Raw genomic sequence first — 20,025 nt, 5'->3', positions numbered from 1 at the left:
TGTCACCAGATGGGCGGCTAAAATCTTGCACTATGGTCACTTGGTGGCTACGTGAGCCCGTTAATGAGTTATTAGCGGATAGCGGTATGCGCTTGGTCGTTCGGAAGAACGTACAGTGTACACCCTCCCATCTTTGTCTAGCATCTACCTTTGCTACGAAGAAGGCCATTGAACAGTATATTTCAGGCAAGGCCATCTGATGTTAATCGGGATGGTAGAAGAGGCTCCAACTCACCGAAATCGCCTGGTCCAGCGATAAACAACGACTGCAGCAGCACGAGGCCTCCTCCTTACTTGCGGGTCCCGCTCCTCCAGCAGGTGTGATGAAACCACAACATGGTTACTTATAGGATTCATTTACGTTAATCAAATGCGAGTATGCTAGAGGTAATACCCTGTATTTCCACTCTATTATTGTAGAAGTACCTATAGGCATGCGAAAAAGACTGGAGTAACAGTATATGAACGAAACGTATGAAATGTGTTCCGGGAAGTAATTTGATGAAGATGATTTCCCGATTTGGACTATAGCTAGGTGTCAGGGACTTTAACGCCATCGGTAGCATTCGAATAGCCAGTTGCATCTTAACGACTGAGACACACTGATTAGGAATGCTACAAGGTTGGTGAAGTTTTCCGAATTGTATTCTGTCGCCGTGATACAGATCATAATTCATCACAGGTTTAGTATGGTAATTTCATTCGCACTAAACTACCCTGGTACTGTTTGAGATTTTGTAAAATAGAGAGCAGTTTCAACACTCTTACCAGTGACATTCTGAAGACAACCATGCGAAAGAACCACTGTATCGTGGTAAGGGTAACTTGATATGAATACGCGAAAATCGAACCTATTTCCTGAGTCGTTTTGCGTTATAGACGCAAAGATAAGACTTGCTATCTCGAAAGCTGCTCACCTCGGATTAACCACTGGTATCCGTCGCCCGGAACAAATTATTTTTCTCACTAGCATATCTGATTTTCCATCTTCCACTTCTATTGTAGCAGTTTTGGCGCGCCATTGAAACATTGACTTCTACCGTAGTATAGCAAAACTGAATACTTCGAGCTCCTCGTTATAGCATTGCTTTTAAAAAAACCTGTTTGAGCACTCTTAATCAATATAGTAGACCTACATAATCACTGACCTCATCTGCTTTATAGAATGCACAACAAAACTCAGTGACGACCGACAGAGAAGATGGTCAACTTTTCGAAAACGCCCCAACGTCATTAACCGTCCCGGAAACGTCCTCATCGCAAATTGCTCCGTCTCAAGGACAAGACTACGAAGAGATGGCTTCAAAAATAGCGCTTGAGGATAAAGGCCACGATGTCAATTCAGACAGGCGTGCTGATGTCGTTACGGGTGACAGCGAATCGTCATCAACGGCCGAGTCGGAGGAGCAGAAATTATTCGTACCGACGCCGTCCGTCGGTACTGGAGATATCAGTCAGGACAGGATCCAGGCGTGTACGTAGGGAGGGTGCCAGTCAGTCTATCCAGGAAGGAAATTCCCTAGTGAGAATTTATCGGACCATTATCCTCGTCTTTGTATATTTCATCACGTATTTCAGGGCTAATTAATTAATGGTAGAAAAGTACTCATTTCAGATCTTTTTCTGCGTTTTTGGTGTCATGAGCGAGACTGATAAATCGATTGGGAATCGACTCAACCTGATACTCGAACTTGCCAAGCACTATTCTTCATACTTTTTCAAATTGTGATTCCCACACTGCTCCACACCCCGTAAAATTTCAATTCGTGACCCAGACTTCGAGTCAGTTAGTTTTGAAGAAGTAGTGACTCCGAATACTACTCACGACTCTCAGATTAATGGAATTGCATCTCTAACTTTCACGCAAAAACCTGACTCTGACTCCTTAATATTGTATGAACGTCAATTGTTGCTGCGAGAAACACTGGCACGAGGCAGCAGCACTTCATTTAATACATGCAGCTTAAGGCCTGCCACGTTCATGTCCACAATTGTACAGCAGTGACCTACCTGATGTTTTGCCCCACATCGAAATGACATAACACTGTAAGCAAATTTGAAATTCCATATTTAAATAGAAGTAACTGGCGTTGTCTACCTCGTGGTCGCATAAAAGATATAGTATTTGGATACTTCGAGTTCCGTCTGTGATGAAGTCATAATGAGTGGTACTCGGAAACTCGTAGTCCGAAGCGTAATGCTCAGTTCGGGATCAAATCACTCATCTGTTCGCTTTCACCAAGTCCTACTCGCAACTCCAAACAAGCATTTAGTCATGGTCATAAGCCTGAAACTTAGATTCCCTAGTCCTGACCTGACCCAGATCCAACACTTGGGCGAAGTATTTTATTCTGGATTCAATCATATTTCAGAAAAAAAAACTTATCGGATTCGTGTTCAATAAAAATTCGAAATACTGATCCAAAACATCTCTAGTCATATATCTCCGTATGAAATGACGTAATTCTTAAATTTTTTCCAACGGATATATAGGTGCGAAAATTAATATTTTGTATCCAAAAGTACCGCTACTCGAATGTGTATCATGTTGTGAAAATCAGCATAATAACGAATCACGATGGATCTGAAAGCTTACATTCCAGTAAATACTCTGCACCACGTATAGAAGGCAAGCCATCTGAATTTATCATTTTTATATGAATCATGCTTATAAACAAGGCACGGCGGTGGTGCCTATATCCTGCGTAATTTACAGTGGCGGCTCGTGACAATATCGGGTGGTGGGGCAAGGGCTGCGAGCGACTTTTATCAACATGACGTCACAATGGCGTTTTCCAACGTAAAAAAGTAACTTTATGATGGTCACATGAATTTCCCGACAACAGTGATTTTAACGTAGGTGCCGCGAGAGGTTTGCCGGTGAGCCGTGACTTGAAGTGTGGTAACAAATGTTTTATTCATTTATTTTTAATCAAAGGATTATTTTACAAAATGTACGTGAACTAAGAATCGTCCCTGTGCCACGAATCAAGTATCAGGTCATCCTTAGTAGCATGCGTTTTGATTTCATGGTAGAGTTATAGATTACGCAAATCGATAGACCCTAAAATCCGACCGTCACCCCAAATTCGAAATCCGGATCCAGTCCGGCCAGGTAAAAAAACATTGAAATCCTGCTCCGGCTCCTGAACCGGACTGTGGCCATCTCTGGTTACGACCAGAGTTGGATCAATTACATTATTTCAGTTCAATTACAATTACAATTACAATTACTTTCATGCATGTTTCAATTACATTACAATTACAATTACTCCATGCTAAAAATATCAAATTACAATTACAATTACAATTACTCCTTGCATGCTTCAATTACATTACAATTACAATTACAATTGCTGCTGTTGAAGATGTAATTGAATAATCATAAATTCAACCGTGCTCCTTGACAACCGTAGCGTCGTATTTAACAACAATTCAAGTCTAGTTCAGATTGTGTAGTAATAAATGCGTTTATGTGCTTACATAGTATGCTACGTAAGATGTCATTGTGGCGTAATCTAAGCGTGTTTTGAATGCTCGGTAATTATGGCTCACGTAATTGGAAATATAAAATGTTATTTACCTAATTTCCTATGGGTTATGATTAAGGATAGGGTGCAGTATGTTGTTGAAAAAGTATTATAATATATGCACGTGTTGGATTTGCGGATATAGTATATAATTAAAGAAATAATATTATTTTTATCGAGGGACGTAGGAATTAGGATGAGGAGTAAAAACAAAACCGTGCTTTGTTCGATAAGACGTTATATAATATCCAGTGGTCTGGTTAGTTAGCCAGACGAAGTAACGATGCAGCATCGTGATCTGAAATCGTATTGTAGATTGCCAACCCACGGATAGATGCGCAAGATGTGAGTCACGGATGAATGCACCGACAAACGTACTGCAGAGCCGGCTAAAAGCAGCAAACTTTGTAGTCCTAGAGCTGGCGATCCATGCGTCCAAATTTGATGCATCTGATCTTTATCGTAAGCTATTGATGTACTAATTCCGAAAATACAAAATAAAATCTCGTCAGGGCAATGTAACTGCTCCAAAATAGCCGTTTAAGGCCGACTGTTCTGAAAAGTGAGAGCGCTGCAGCAGCATGACCACAACAATTACCAATTACGCCCAGCGATTGTTCAGAACAATGCCGATTCCCAGACTTTCACGACTATTTTGTGATGGTACCATTGCCTGGAAATATACTTTTATTGCGGAATCAGTGCGACACTAGTTTTCGATTAGGACCATACATATCAAATTTCGACGCTTGGATCGCCAGCTATGGGACTATCAATTCCGCTGCTTTTAGCCGGCTCAGCAGTTCGCTTCTCGGCGTATTCAATCGTGAGTCACGTGTTGCGAATCCATCCGTTGGTTAGTAATCCAAAAATTGTATACAATGGCAGCCAAGGCCAGCATAGCGGTAAAAATAAAAATAAAAACTTTGCCAGCAAGGGCGCAGTCAAGGGCTTCCGCGAATGGATCCACCAAATTCCTTGTCGACATTTAAAGAGAATGCATTATAAGTCAATTATTTTATGTTGTGCTTGTCAGGTCTCAATAGCAATTTAATGTGATTGAAATTGTAATTGAGCAAAATTTTTGTCAAATTACAATTACAATTACACAAAATAAAAATGCTTCAATTACAATTACATTACAATTACATTGAAAAATGTAATTAATTCCATTCAATTACAATTACAAATTACAATTGATCCAACTCTGGTTACGACCAGGTGATAATAGGCAACCAAAGCGGAGGCACCCGGCGTACGATTGGACAACTTCTGGACCTCTCATTTTCGCTCTAAAGGCAACTGCGTAAACTACGTACGGAATAAAGATTCAATACGATTCATGTTCGCACTTGACTTGACCTGACTCATTCCAATGACTAGAACTCGAGAGATTGCGTAAGCCTAACTGGAAAGGTCAACGAGTTCGGACACATACGCAATTGTTATCTCATAGATTGGGCCTGTCATATTGAATCCAGAACATCAATTTGAATGGTCTTTGAAGAACTAAGGACAGCAGCCTCGGAACTTCGGTCTCGGAACAACGTAGGACATTTTGGCCTTGAAACTGGAGACTTTGACACAACACATACGGCTTACTGTCTATAAGTCTGCTGCGAAATCGCCGTTGGAAAATATATTAATATATAAATACATGAATAAAAGCCGTAACTTAGTATACTGTTACAAGAAATCATCGAGAAGTAGCATACGCAATCTCATAACCCATTCCGGTATGGTACACTGTCAAAATCAATGCAAACAGACGAACATCGAACTTTGAGTAAAATAGATCGAGGAATAGGCTGATCGAATGATCAGCTGTTAGCCGACATCGAAAATGAAATAGCTATCGCAATTGACAGGGGATTGTAAGCAAATGGTTTGAAGGCCACAATTTCACAGTGAAATGGACATTGGCGAACATAAAATTATGTGAATATTTGAATGCAAACCGAGAATCTTGGTTAGCTGTTTCATGCGATCATCGAGATATACCATTGGAAATATCATCACCGATCTCGTTATGGAACGCAGACTATAGATTAGCACAGACCGACACCGGCTTTTGCGTGAGATCCGCAATGACGTAGGTAGGCTAAGTATCAGATCAGCGCGCATCTCTACCATACTCGACCTCGAAAACGAAATAGCTGCCTCAATCATTGAGTGTCAACTTTAAGACTTGGCACCGCGTTCGATACTAAAATCAAGACATACCGTGTGAAAGCTCATGACAGATCTAGGTATCAGTGTTGGGATCAAGTCACTACCTTCGAGTCACGAGTCATTTCGAGTCATTGCACATTTTGACTCGAGTCAAGTCAAGTCAATCGATTTTCAAGGGTGACTCGAGTCAAGTCAAGTCACTCGATTTTTGGAGGTGACTCGAGTCAAGTCGAGTCAAGTCAAGTCAAGTCACGAGTCAAGTCACAATTCAAGTCAAGTTGCCTTTTCGAAGTATGAGGCATGATTACGACATTGCATTTTGCTAGCTGTCTGAAATACAGATTGAGGGGTCATTGATTCCGAACCGATTAACGAATATAGACTCAAATATATACGCACGAAGGCGCTGTATTGCTCACATATACGTATAACTGCTGAACTGGGTAAGTAATTGCATAGCCTCAGTTTATATAGTTACCATCCAAAATAGAGCATAGAGAATAGAGAAACGAGTTGATAAGATACAATATCATTCATACATATTGATATGATACAATTCGAATCTGCGCCAATGGTTAAGGAGTATATTATAAACTATTGACTTCAATTTCAATAAAACAAGAGGTTTGGTTAAGGTAAGAACAGAGAACAGAAATAGATATTTTGCAATTAATTTGCTTTACTACTAGTTTACGACAACGTAAGATGTAAGTTTCGATCACTCCGTTTGTGGTCAATTTATTCGGTATAGAACAATGGAGGCTTAGTAAAACGCACGATCATTGAATGATTGGTCGCTTTCATGGGTTACACCAGCGATTCGCGAACAATCCGAACATCTGCAAGATACAGTGACTTTTATCGACACCGATTACTGGATGACTTGAAATTGACTCGTGAATTTGGCTCCGAGTCACGAGTCAATCCACATTTTTGATACGCCGAGTCAAGTCAAGTCAAGTCATTTTAGCTAAGTGACTCGAGTCAAGTCAAGTCATATGAAAAAGGTGACTCGAGTCTGACTCGAGTCGAGTCATGACTCGAGTCATCCCAACACTGCTAGGTATGGAACATCGTTAAAATCAATAGAGACCAATAACGGCTTTTGCGTAAATTTGTTGGCGATAAATGAAGAGTCAGCTCTTACTCGACTTTGGAAACGAAATTACCACCCACATAGTTCAGTGACAAACTTAAAACTTGTTACAGCGGTCGATTCTAACACTTACCGTGCCAAATGTCATGACCGATCTCGGTATAGAACATCGTCAAAATCAATGGAGACCAATACCGGCTTTTGAGTAAAATCTGTTTGCTGTACTATGTACATGATAGATCAGCACACACTGAACTTCGGAAACGGAATTACTACCATTATCTTTAAGTAGCAAGCCTGAAACTTGGAGCAGTGTTAAATACTACCTTCACGACATATCATACCAAGTTTCAAGAATTATCATGGTGCGAAACACCGTCAAAATCGACCTATACCAGCAAAGGTCGACTCAACGCATATTACGGTAACCGAGTTCAGATATAGATACGATTGTTACATCACACCTTAGGGGCGAGTAGGCATATTTGCCCCGGTTGCTCGGCCATTTTACGAATAGGAGAGAGTAAATCACCGTTAATTATTGTGCGCGGCTTTGAGAGAATAGATAGTGAAAGCTTGTTATGAGCGCTACCGGGGCAAGCCCCGGCTAGGCATTCACAAAGCGAAAACACAGAAGAGAATTCGATTTTCGCAGAGACTTCGCTATGTATGGGCGTTTGCAAGCGAAAGCACAAGAAGAACGCGGGTTTCGCTGTGATCTCGGTATATATTGATTGCTGTGCGTCTATAAATGGTTAAATTGTTATTGAACAGAATTTTAGGTGGGGCAATGCCCCAGTTGCCCTATAGGACGAGCCGCCACTGGTAATTTACAGTGTTAGGTTCGTATTCTGATACATCCACTTTCGGGCATCCTTTCCGATTCTTGAATGTACGACCGGCCTCGAGCCTCGCCTTCCTTGTATACATTTTTCTTCCTTAGATACCAAGCCGACCAGGTACCACCTGTCAGTGGTGGCTTTTGGGGTGGGCGAGGTGGGCGGTCGCCCGTAGCCCCCGCTGGTCGAAGCCCCCTCTCTTTGGTTTTAGCGCTTTTTCCAAGGGTTGTAGCGAATAGACGTGGAAATCCGTGTACCAATCAAAAAGATGATCCCGTTCAGATGCACGAGTGAATAATCAAATCTCTGCATTTGTTATAAAAGTCCGATATCCAGACAATCATCAAGTCTCTGCATGCCTGTTTAGTTGGTAGACGTAGACGAAAGGGTGGTCTGGGGCCCAGCCCCCCCCCCAATCGTAGGGCCACCACTGCCACCTGTTCCTTTTTGTACAAGTCGGACCGGCGCCAATGGCTGAGGACTATATATTCGAATTCAATTTCAATAAAACATGAGGTTGGTTAAGATAAGAAGGGGGAACAGAATTAGACAATTAATTTTCTTTACTATACTAGTTTACTGTGGTGTCTCGTATAGTATTTTGTATTCAAGCCACCATGCATCATGTAATCATTGCTTTTCTAATCATTAGTTTCCTATTTCTTTGCTGCTTAAATGACTACTGTTACTTTACTATTGTATTTGACGCCGAGATTTAAGTTAGAAGACTCTTGTTTCGTTGGCTAATACTGTTTTTTGATACGACATTTACGACACCGCAAGTTGTAAGCTTCGATCACTTCGTTTGCGGTCAATTTATTTGTGAGAGAATAATGGAGACTGATAAAACGCGCGATCATTGAATTATTGATCGCTCTCACAGGTTACCCCAACGTTTAGCAAACAATCCGCCCATAAGCGAAATACAGGTATTTTTAGCGACACCGATTACTTGATGACTTGAAATTGACTTGTGAATTTCGCTCTGAGTCACGAGTCAATTCACATTTCTGATACGCCGAGTCAAGTCAAGTCAAGTCATTTAGCAAAGTGACTCGAGTCATGTCAAGTCATGCGAAAAAGACTTGAGTCACCTCATGACTCGAGTCATCCCAACACTGGTAAGAATAAGTGCGATCCTCGAATATATGATTAGTTACCGTGATACGTGAGTTATTTCACGCAGTTCTTCATGGCAAATTCGACCACAGACCAATGCAAACTTTTCCCAACACTACTTCCTACTTTTCAAAATGTGTAGAGTAAGTAGTCCGCCTAAAATCTGTTTAAGTAAAAGTGTAAATAGTCTGCAAGCATCACCACTTGGTTAAGCACTGGACTAAAGCAGAGTGTGCTTATATTAGAGTAATTAGACTTACCATATTTTGAAAATCTAAAAAGAGGACACTTTTTCAGAAATTTGAGACTTGCAAAACTGGAGAAGAATTCTCAAAATTCAGTGAACTTTTCCCACTTTGTGATCGGTTGACTTAAAAAAAGGTCAACTTTCCCGCTCAGAGCTCAAAATACCGTTTGAGCGTCACTGCTGTGCTAATTTACGGCATATCACATGGTAACCCTAGCTTATATACTCTTTAAAAGTATGATGTCGTTACATACCACTACAGCTAGGTAAATTCGAGCTTCGACTCGAGTCGACTATTCGAGTATCCCTCGTTGTGAGTATGGATGACACAAAAAAGGTTGAAATATGTAGGCCTATCCATTTGGACGACCAAAAAGATAAAAATTGTAGCTCTAGACTACATAAACGCAGGTTGGTGTCTTTCTACCATGCATATTTCATTGTACTTTGCTGTATTATTTTTCGCTATGCTATGGGTTTATTCACAGACACTAGTAGCTTCATAGTACGAGTATATGTTTTGGATGTTCTGATATGATCAACCGAGGTTTCAAGGCTTCCATGGAGGGGAAAAAGAATCGATACTACAATTCTCGTTGATATTTCTGAAAGCGTCGTACAGAGTCAGTACTCTAGAAAATCCCCTATCCCTATTCGACTCGAATCGTTACAATTGATGCTCGGTTCGGATTCGAGTACTCGGGTCATTGTGCCAACTCCTACTGATGACATATCCTGACTACATCTATTTTCCATAATGGACATCAAGACTCCGTGACGGCAGACGACAACCTTCTCAGCCTGGAGAAGATGAACAACTTGTAGCAAACGCCAAGAAGGCGGCTACCGTCCAGAAAGCGTCCCTATTACAAGCTGCTACGCCGCCAGGACAAGACTGCGAAGAGACTGCCCTGTAAAAGTCGCTAGAGGAAGAATGCCAGTATACAGATAGATGCGGTGCTTGCGGTACCGGTGGCAGTGAATCGTCGTCGTCGGCCGAGTCGGACGGGCTGAAATTAATTGCGCGAACACCGCCGTTCGATAGGAATAACATTTGTCTTCTAACACGCTACGTATATCAGACAACGCCGGTCGAATTAGCTTTAGACCAGTGGTTCCCAACATGTTTGTTTGTTGGTTTGTTTGTTTTTTGGGGTATTCATGGTGTTTGTCGACTACTATGGTCATTTACACCACGCCGATATTGTTTTTATTTTCCGTAACTGCCGACTTGTAGCACGGCCCACCTCGAGGCTTTTGTAAGACACAGCTGACGCGGATGAGGTGGCGAGGAAGAGCCTAGGTAAACCTCCAACACTTAGCTATCGTAATTCGTAATTCGACCTGTGTCGGACCCGAACCCGCACCCATTGGTGTTGCAGCCGCGGATTATACCACTGCGCTATCTCGCCAACCTGTGGTACGCGCAGGTCTTCCAGGTGGTACGCGAGTAAATTCTGTTTTTTTCTTTCGACCGAAGGGAGTTATTAGTTCAGATGGGCTTGACTTCAAGTTTTTTTGAAGCCGTCGTTATTGTGGGAGCAGTCCCACCAATGACGGCCTACGGCAGGGATGGCCAACCTGCGGATGTTGAAGGGAATTAGTGCGCCTGTGGACACGTAATTCAATTAGTATGTGAAGGCGGCCGTCGACATGCAATTTGAATTGACGAATTGACTCCCGATTTCTTGACAGATCTTAATTAATCTTGAAATCTTCTCCGCGCTGGGCGCGATTTAATGTGTATCGATTTTAATATGGTGGGGCCCTTTGCAATTAGAGCCCCACATTTCAAATTCGAAGAGTAGAGGAATATGATGCGCCGCATATAGAAATACCTACTCGGAATCTTGTACACCTCACTATATACCGACAATCCTGATGGGAGGTCAAGAAATAACAGGATGTAGCAAAGTGACCAGAGATGGTCAGTAACGAAGTACTTCTACTTTCTAAACGTACTCAAGTAGTTATCCTATACTTGCGGTACTTACTCAAGTATATCTTTTTTCGCTACTTCTACTTCGTAATATTTTGTGAACCACTTACTTACTTTTCGCTATTTTCACAAGTAGAAGTAGTTCATTACCCTAAGAAGAATAGAAAGATAAAATGACAGTCTAAGGCAGTGGTTCCCAAACGGTGGGGAATTCCCCACTGGTGGGGAATACAATGGTTTCTGGTGGGGAATCGACGCATTTGTTCAAAATTATATACAGGACAGTCTTCATATTCACGGAGGCACATGCGCAATTACCGTTAGGCCTTCCAGTTAACTGCTCTGGAATGTATGTATCGTAAATTATGTTGCGTGTTGTTCACAAAACCTCATTTTTAGCTATGCTGGACAATGATGGCGTCACAAACGCATCCAGCACGACTAGTTTGACGTGAAATAACGCTTTCGCGAAATTTTGAGCGTTACTGGTATCGATTCACAAATCACAATACGTTTTATGTTGCAGTTAAGTGTTGGGTCGTGTGGAACAGGATCGTAACTGCCGCACCCCGAACCCCCCAATTCGGGGTGGGGCGAGCTCGAAGGTGCCCAAAATTATTTCGTGAATTAAGATAAATTATGGAGCATTTTTGGAAAATTCATGCCACCATTTCAAAAAATGTTTGCGCTGGGGGCGAAGTTTTATATTGCCGAATATCTTGATTATTGGGTACCCTTTCCCACGATGATACGTAGAATTTATAGAAATGGAGACTTCGTCGTCGGCCATTAATGAGCCACGACGCATCAAGACATATGAAGTTACAGGCCATGTAACAAGCGACTCCGTGAAGTGCGTCAGAACGATCAGCAGCGACAAGACTTTGGCCGAGAAGGAATGCCCTTGTGGTGACTAGGGATGGTGTGAACCCCTGAAAGGTTCAGGTTCGTGTGAACGCGAACCTTTTTAAAAGGTTCTGTGTGAACACGAACGTGAACCTCATGACGACACGTGACGTCATATTGCTAATTCCAACCCCATCTTTCAATGAAGTGATAGCCTATATTATTGTACACGATACCTAGCGACGACTTGGGCCACATAATGCAACAATTCTGAAGTACATATTGGTGTTTTAAACGTCGCTAAATATATCAACTGAGGCAATCAAAGGATATAATGCTACCATAAAATCAATATCTTTCGTCGCTTTGCCAACAATTTCGACGAGGACTTACCAGGGAATATACGCTTATCCCTTATCGGTCTAGGCCAGACCGGACAATGTATTCAGTGTCTGAGTATTGCTACATTGATATTGATCAGAGTGTAAAATGGGTTTCTATATTTGCTACCGATATTACCTCATTAAGAAGTTATACAACAGTAGCCAACTCCTCAATCGCACAGATTTGGTTTTAATGATACAGTAAAGATATGAAGTCCAGAGTGACCCCGTACGCGTTCTCGAATTTTTACATCAGAAAACGATATCAATCTTATTGATTGGTTGAATAAGTAGGCTATCCTTCGTTGACTACGTATTTCGCTCGTGATGTTGTGTGATCGCGGGTCAAACTCACAGCAGAGAGTCACTAAATATTCAAAAACGGAAAACTGGATAATTCGAGCAAACTTTTGTAACAAAGCAAGTAAAACATTTGAGATTGTCAAGGTGCAGGCTTGTTTAGTGTTGATTTTGAATGCTGCCAACGCCATGCATGGAGTGGCCCGCAGTTGAAATGCAATAAATTTGAACCAATGATGTTATAATGAAGTGAAAATTGCAATATCTGAAAAAGGTTCACCGAGCAGAACCTACCAAGGTTCTGTTGTGAACGCGAACCTCTACATTTCCGAGGTTCACACACAGAACGCGAACGTGAACCTCACGTTCACACCATCCCTAGTGGTGACCGAAAACTTCGATATATATACAATATACATATATGTTTAATTGACCATAGGTGGATAAATGACTGGCGCCGAATGTTCCTGTCCAGGCGATCTGAACCCCACAGGGAAACATTATTTGCCAGTAAAGCAATACCAATTTGAAATCGCGAGTGCCTTTTAGTTTTGGCGACTTCCATATCTTTTGACAGAGCAGATATATGAGGTCACGAAATAGCATAATGTAACGAAATCAATATACCAACGGGTTAGCCCCAAGATGTTTCATTCTCATTTACTGGTCCTACCTTTTCCAACACACCTCACTCAGCTCTACCGGTAAATCTGATATCGTGAGCAGAGAGGGGATAAAAAAAAATTGATAGCAAAATATATGCAATTTCCGATCATATTGACCGATTTAAACATGAATTATATAAATTTTTCGCGCTTAGCGCGTTTAGTCGAAATAAGGCGGCGCACTAAACAGTAGACCCAATGTAGCTGATAAGTAGCGGGGAAAAGCGTACAGGCTCAGAGGGGCTGAGGTTGTGTATCACCCTGTGGGGGGCCCAAGACCAACGTTTTTTTGGGAGGGCCTGACGAAGTGCTGTTACGGTCCTGGTGGGGAATGAAGGTTCGGAATAAATCTGAAGTGGGGAATGAAGACAAACAGGTTGGGAACCACTGCTGGTCTAAGGAATTTCGGGACTTTTTGTCACGCAGTACCAACATTTTATCTTCATAAAAGTCAGGGAATACCCAGAATTTTCGTTGCTCTTAGCGTTTGAAACTACCGTTTCGCAATCTAGCAATTAGCAATTATACCTAGCAGCCCATGATGTGTCCTAAGACCGCCGTTGAAACTTTCTCGACAGAAGTCATGAAATATATTTTTCGCTTTTTAGAAGTAGTATTTGTATTTTTCTTTTAATCACGAGTATTATACGTTGAATTCTAATTATAGTTTCAGTTCTTTTGTCTGGAGAACATACATGTTGAAGTATAAAGCAAGTGTAGTAATGCCATACACTATATGCCATTTTTACGATCTCCCATATTTTTGATTAGCGTATACTAATCGCGCAAATGTTAAAGCCGTATCCGACATAGCTTCTTCGTATTGCTCTTCGACTAAACTAGGAGCCTTATAATATCGGGGTGGGGGCGCCATGCTATAATATTCTCTAAAACGGGGTGTTCGAGTAAACAAAGGATTAGTATCTCATTTCCATATCAATACTACCATTTACATCCCATGATGTGAAAGAGTATGCTTATTCTGTCAAAAATTGACACTTCCTGTGATGCATCAATATGAATCGCGCTCTCTACACCTTCCGCATAGAGAGAGAGAGATTCGTTATTTTCATCACACCAAAATACATAACACACGGCAGTGGTGGTGGTACAGAAAATATGCATGCACAGTATTCGGTATTAGATAGGAATGATCGATAAGACCGTGAAGGTCATCAAGTCTCATCACACCAGCATCAAACAGGTACACTTGACTCTAAACAGTATGGCTTTTAAAAATGTTACGGTAGTTAAAAAAATTAAAATAGAAGAAAAATTAAACGACGGTAGCAGATGATCAATGAAGCAATGTCTGGACGAGGTAGGGCAACAGTGTTAGTGTAATGACAAGAGGTGATCAAGTAAGGCTTTTTAAAATCTATTATAGGGCAATTCACGGATATGTGATGGTAATGCATTCCAGATGATAGGTCCCGAGTAGTCGATGAACCTCTTAGTGAGGTTGCTATTGGGTGGGGGTAAGTAGATATTTCCTTTAGACGAGGATCTCTTGTAATGGGAGTGGACATTTTAGCAGGCATGAAAACGTTATCAAACACAGGAGGCAAACTATTGGAAAAATATTTGTGAATGACTTTTGATACTTCGAAGCGAAATAGGTCGTCAACTTGCAAAATTCGGTGCTTAAGGCGATAGTTTGGTACGTAAAGGTACAGATGAGATCAGCCGTATCGCACGGTTTTGCAGGGTTCGAATTCTGCACAGAAATGTTGTGCATGCACTTCCCCATACTACGATTCCATATTGCAGGTGAGAATGGAAAAGAGAGAAATATATGGTTCGTAGTATTGATCTGGGAACCAAAGATTGCAGACGGGTCATTATTCCCACACACCGAGCTAGTTTTGATATTGTGCATTCAATATGCTGCTTCCAAGACATTTTGGCATCAATGGTGACACCGAGATATTTTGCTGAGTCACATATCGAGATTTGTTTATGATCGATGTTCACAGTGAAACTATAATTGGCATTATTTAAAAGGAGCATCTCGGTCTTATCTGCATTCAAACTTAGTTTGTCTGCTTGCAGCCATCTCGACACTTTCGGGAGTTCCCTATTCACGGATGCATGCAAATCATTGACAGTGTTGGAGGTTATGAAGAGGTGAGTATCATCAGCAAATAGGGTTGTGCGGAATAAAGATGCATTAAGAATGTCTTTAATATAAACGAGGAAAAAAGTCGGTCCAAGGACTGAGCCTTGTGGCACTCCACAAGTTATATCTCTAGAAGTCGATCTTAATATCCCCAGTTTAACAAATTGTTTGCGGTTTGCCAGGTACCTTTCAAGTAGAGTTGCTGCAATACCCCTGATTCCATAGTGTTCTAGCTTGTATCTTAAGATTCTGTGGTTAACTGTGTCGAAAGCTTTGCGGAGGTCGATAAAAATGCTGCAGCCACTTTTTTTTTGCTTGATGGTTTTGTAATAGTCCGTTACAATTGATAGTATTGCATGGTTGGTGCTGTGGTTTGATCTGAATCCATGCTGAGTCGGAGACAGTACTGCATTCAATTCAAAAAATTCTTTAGTCGGCAGTCAATCAGTTTTTCAAAAACCGTGGCAAGATTTGGCAGAACAGATATTGATCGGTAGGTAGAAATTAGCTTTTTACAGCCTTTCTTAAACACTGGCATTACACTGGCAGTTTTCAGTGCATCTGGGAAAATGCCCAGACGTATCGACTCATTAAAGAAAATGCATATAACATCACCAATAATATTAAAGACTAGCTTCAGAAAGTGCGTTGGGATGAGATCGGGTCCTACTGCTTTGTTACTTTTCATTTCAGATAGTATAGCATAGCTCCATTTGCAGCTTTTTGACATTCCATGCGAACGAATTACGATCGTTTTCCCAACTACTTACTCACTTGAGTAGATTTAAAGTCAGTCAATTCTACTTCTACTTCAAGTAGTTTTAGGTTGCTTATGTAAGAAGTACTTGTACTCGTACTTGAGCAGATTTTATCGTCGCTACTTCGGCTTCTACTTGAGTAGCTTTCTTGGCTACTTTGACCACCTCTGAAAGTGACTAATAACAATTGGTCCACCCGAAGATGCATCATCAACTAAATTGTCGAAACACCCCCTTCATCAAGTCTACCGGTCAATCTGACCACATCCGTGGGCTGAGAAATGTTAAATGATTGATAGTAATATGTAAAACTACTAATATTATTCACTAAATCCAAAAGTAAATCTGAAAAAATACGCACCTCGCGCGGCAATTTTTGCTGTCTCACAACATCATCAGTGACCCCTCGCGATTTCGGTGCGTTTGATTAAATATATTAGTCCGGAGTTCGCCGGAAATAGACATAGACACTCTAACGTGGGCATTTAGCGTCTACCTACAGTTAATTACGACTATGCCCGGGGATGAGGCCGTGGGCTACATGAGTAGTTGAAATGCGGCCGTGAATGGCGAAAAGGTTGGCCACCCCTCGCCTGCGGGGAAGACATCTAGTTTCAAAGCATTGGGATTCCTACCTAACCAAATTCCGTTTTAATATATTTGACCACAAGAATTCCAAATGGATCCACTACAGAAATCATATACTGCGCCCTAAAACTGGCGGTTTATTTTCTGTTTCGCTGCCTTCGGTAGCTTAACCCGGTGGTAATATTTTGACCACCTTCGGCGCGCGTAACGTATGTAGGTGGTACGCGAACACTACATAAAACCTCGAAATGGTACGCGGGTGGAAATGGTTGGGAACCACTGCTCTAGACAAATGCGCAAGCTTGTGAGTTTAGACGCATTGCATCAGCGCGCATCGGCAACGAGCGTCGCGGACGCTACTTACGGTATATGATGGATGAATTCGTCAATTAGAGTTCCTGTTCGATTGTATTCAATTTAACACGACGGAGCATAAAGCATTGCATTCATACATCTTGTTATAGTCAGGCGTAGTTGAAGCGATGTAGGAATAAGTTTACAAGCAGATAATTCCTCGCCATTTACGTTGATGCGACTTGGCAGGCTTTTCGTTGGCATGAGTACACGAAGGAAAGCAGGATTAGTGTCGTTGGTGCGAGTAAGATACATCATGTATTTGTTTTTGTTCGATTCTTATCGCAAGCTAATCCGTAACCGCCTATCCGACAATATCCGGTATTTCTAACGTTGCTAACCGCGATTCGCGTTCTCTCACCAGAATTAACTAATCCTTAGCAATATTCTCAGACGCTTCCAACATGGCGGGAAGATACGGATTAAACCAGGCAATATCTAAAGCCAAGGAGGAATGCCACACAACTACTTTGAACGCCTCGGCTCCGATTGGTGACAATGGTAAGTACTACCAGTAGTGCGGTAGCGTAGAAAAAATACAAATAATAAAATAATGAAGTCAAATGAGCATTTGTTATCATCATGCCGTGGCATGTTGACTATTACATGCCCGTAATGTCACCTTTATAACTCTAGTTTGTACTTCCACGTAATACAGAATGAATTATACTTTGACATATATGGAAATGAGATCTTTCATGAAACTAAAACCTCACTTGCCCATGCAACGAATCTTGATTAAAAGACAATATTATAAATGATTATAGTATTTTTGAATTGACCTTTCCATTGGGATCCGTCATAAAGGAGAACGAAGACTGGGAGCGACGGAGTATTGATAAGAAAAACTTTTAACAATGCATAAATTTTGGTATAGGTCTATGTACTGAACGGATAAATGCTTGGCATAGCGAAACGCTCATTTTCTATTCATAAAAGTTGAACGGAAATGCTTGGCATAGCGAAACGCTCATTTTCTATACGTAATAGTTGAGAGGAAATAAAATGAATGGATATTGCGGTGCACTAGCTCCGACTAGAATGTTGTCTTATTTAAATGTACGTCGTAATACTAAGTAACATATGCTCTGGTGATCATGCTTGACTTGCCACTTACCGTCTTTAAATTTTGATGCCGAATCTTTCTCAGCTTTACCACGAAAATCGTACTTCGAAACTATGCATGCAATTTGCCGTTGGTGTCCGTATTTTTGCTAGAAAACTCTGCAACATTATGCGGACCTTTTGTGACCTTGTATTTAAGCTGTGAGAATGAAACCGGACACACACGCTCGCTAATAAACATAACTGAGTAAAATATTATGGGAATGAAAAGAATATCTACATTATACTTCATAGGAATAAATATGTAGGCTACTACTTCGGCATCATAATTCGTGCCAATCAGAGGTGGTCAGCAACGAAGTACTTCTACTTTTTGAAGTACTTGAAGTAGATTTTTCCTACTCGCACTAATTTTTAAGTAGTTATGATTTTAGACTACTTCTACTTCTACTTGACAGTTTTCAGTTTTGTAGGCAAAAATAAGCGTAGAACACCTACTTACTTACTTATGAACCATCACTCCTACTTCTACTTGAGTAGAAATTCCGGCATTACTTCTACTTCTACTTGAGTAGCGACGTTGACTACTTTGACCACCTCTGGTGCCAATACAAAACTATACCTGAATACCATCTTATCCAAATCTCATTGTAGAATGATCCAATGTTTTATGCAATGTAAAGTTGGGTTTGTTCGGATTATTCCAAAGAAGTGAAAGCACATTTAATAATTGTCTTGACGATTATAACAAGTCTCCAGTCCATTTGAATTCCAGTTGTTATTTCGTTTTAGGCGAGTCGCTGAAAGTCTATTGTCCAGCGGAATGGGACAATATATTTTGCTGGCCCCACAGTCCGCCTGGACCGGTGTCACTTGGATGCCCACGCTACGTCAAGTATTTTGACCACGACGGTAAATGACCACATGCTTTATACATTCAGAAACTGTAATAGTTGATATCTGTTTTTGTTGTTTGTTCGGTAATTAAAGTGATGTATGATTTTATTTATATAGTCACAGACACAAATGTTTCACCGCAAAAAGTCAGGATTTACGCTTTGACATGTATTTAGGAATAGGGGTCACCAACACGCGGTCAGCGACCTGATTTGAGATTTATGAAGACAGCTAGGTACAGCATTTTGAAATGCTGAAATTGATTTCGGTATAAACATATTGTTGATGCTGTTCAAAATAAGGTATTCTCATGTACCCAACATCACGATTCCCTCACTCGCTGATACGGCTTCGGAGATGGTAATAGCAATACATGCAGGAAGAAGTAGTTGATATGAATGGGCATATTGCCTTGCAATGATCCATACACTGCCGAACTATTGACTCTATAGAAACCATCTTGTGGCACAAGATCAAGATTTACTAGGAAACAGATGCCAGCAAGTAGCGTGTCTAGATAACCCCAAGATAGATTCCTTAGTCGCTGATAAGTACTGCAGGTATCGTGCGCAGCTCGTATAGTTTTAAATACATTAAAGGGGATGATGGTGATGATAATGATATTTTTTGATGTGTTTACTTATCTTTAATAAAATATTATTCCTTTTGTGGTAACTATGCCAGTCGCCCAATCTAGAGAGCACCGCGTTGTACTGATGTGAGGTTTTTAATACGTGGTTGTATACTGCGAGGCCTATCTTATCTTCATTTTGAATTCATGCGACCCGCGTTCTGTATAACAAAATTTTAAGTTGCCCCCGACCCGTTCTGAGTTGACGACCAGAACTGTTTCAGAAGGTATTGATCTAACCTTACTGGGCCACCCCGCCACCCCGTAACTCGGCGGCTATATGTGTAGGGTAAACAAAATAGTCTTTTGATCATGGTTTTTGTCAACGGTGGTAGCTCGAAAGCGCGAAATCATTGACAATTTGGGGAAATGTTTACGGCGCCACCTACGTTAATGTTGCACATATCTCGAAAATACCTACGGAAATTAAGACGTTTACACTCGAGGGGTTAAGTTGATATTGATTGATTTCGATAA

At 41.1% G+C, this 20,025-nt stretch overlaps 2 protein-coding genes and 1 long non-coding RNA gene across 4 annotated transcripts in view; 2 read left to right on the top strand and 1 right to left on the bottom strand.

The window, feature by feature from the left end:
- LOC145434830 (parathyroid hormone 2 receptor-like) overlaps window positions 1-2,254 on the top strand; it is a 73,786-nt gene extending 71,532 nt beyond the window's left edge. For both annotated transcript variants that reach the window (XM_080312059.1, XM_080312060.1), the window contains exons 13-14: window positions 187-318; window positions 1,165-2,254. In XM_080312059.1, coding sequence (XP_080168185.1) covers window positions 187-318; window positions 1,165-1,482 — 450 coding nt within the window. In that variant the 3' untranslated portion in view covers window positions 1,483-2,254. The remainder of the gene's footprint in view (window positions 1-186; window positions 319-1,164) is intronic.
- LOC145434888 (uncharacterized) overlaps window positions 1-20,025 on the bottom strand; it is a 264,906-nt gene that overhangs the window by 240,194 nt on the left and 4,687 nt on the right. The window lies entirely within an intron of this gene.
- LOC145434832 (parathyroid hormone 2 receptor-like) overlaps window positions 14,463-20,025 on the top strand; it is a 30,798-nt gene continuing 25,235 nt past the window's right edge. Inside the window, exons 1-3 of the mRNA XM_080312062.1 lie at window positions 14,463-15,263; window positions 17,349-17,456; window positions 18,813-18,932. Of these exons, the coding sequence (XP_080168188.1) occupies window positions 17,360-17,456; window positions 18,813-18,932 (217 nt within the window). The 5' untranslated portion in view covers window positions 14,463-15,263; window positions 17,349-17,359. The remainder of the gene's footprint in view (window positions 15,264-17,348; window positions 17,457-18,812; window positions 18,933-20,025) is intronic.

The sequence above is a fragment of the Botryllus schlosseri genome, chromosome 3 (genome assembly GCF_051294905.1).
Source record: "Botryllus schlosseri isolate E-star chromosome 3, Bs_hap1, whole genome shotgun sequence".
In the NCBI taxonomy this organism is placed as follows: domain Eukaryota; kingdom Metazoa; phylum Chordata; class Ascidiacea; order Stolidobranchia; family Styelidae; genus Botryllus; species Botryllus schlosseri.
Note: the sequence above shows the minus strand (reverse complement) of the source record. Positions and strands in the feature narration are given on the sequence as shown.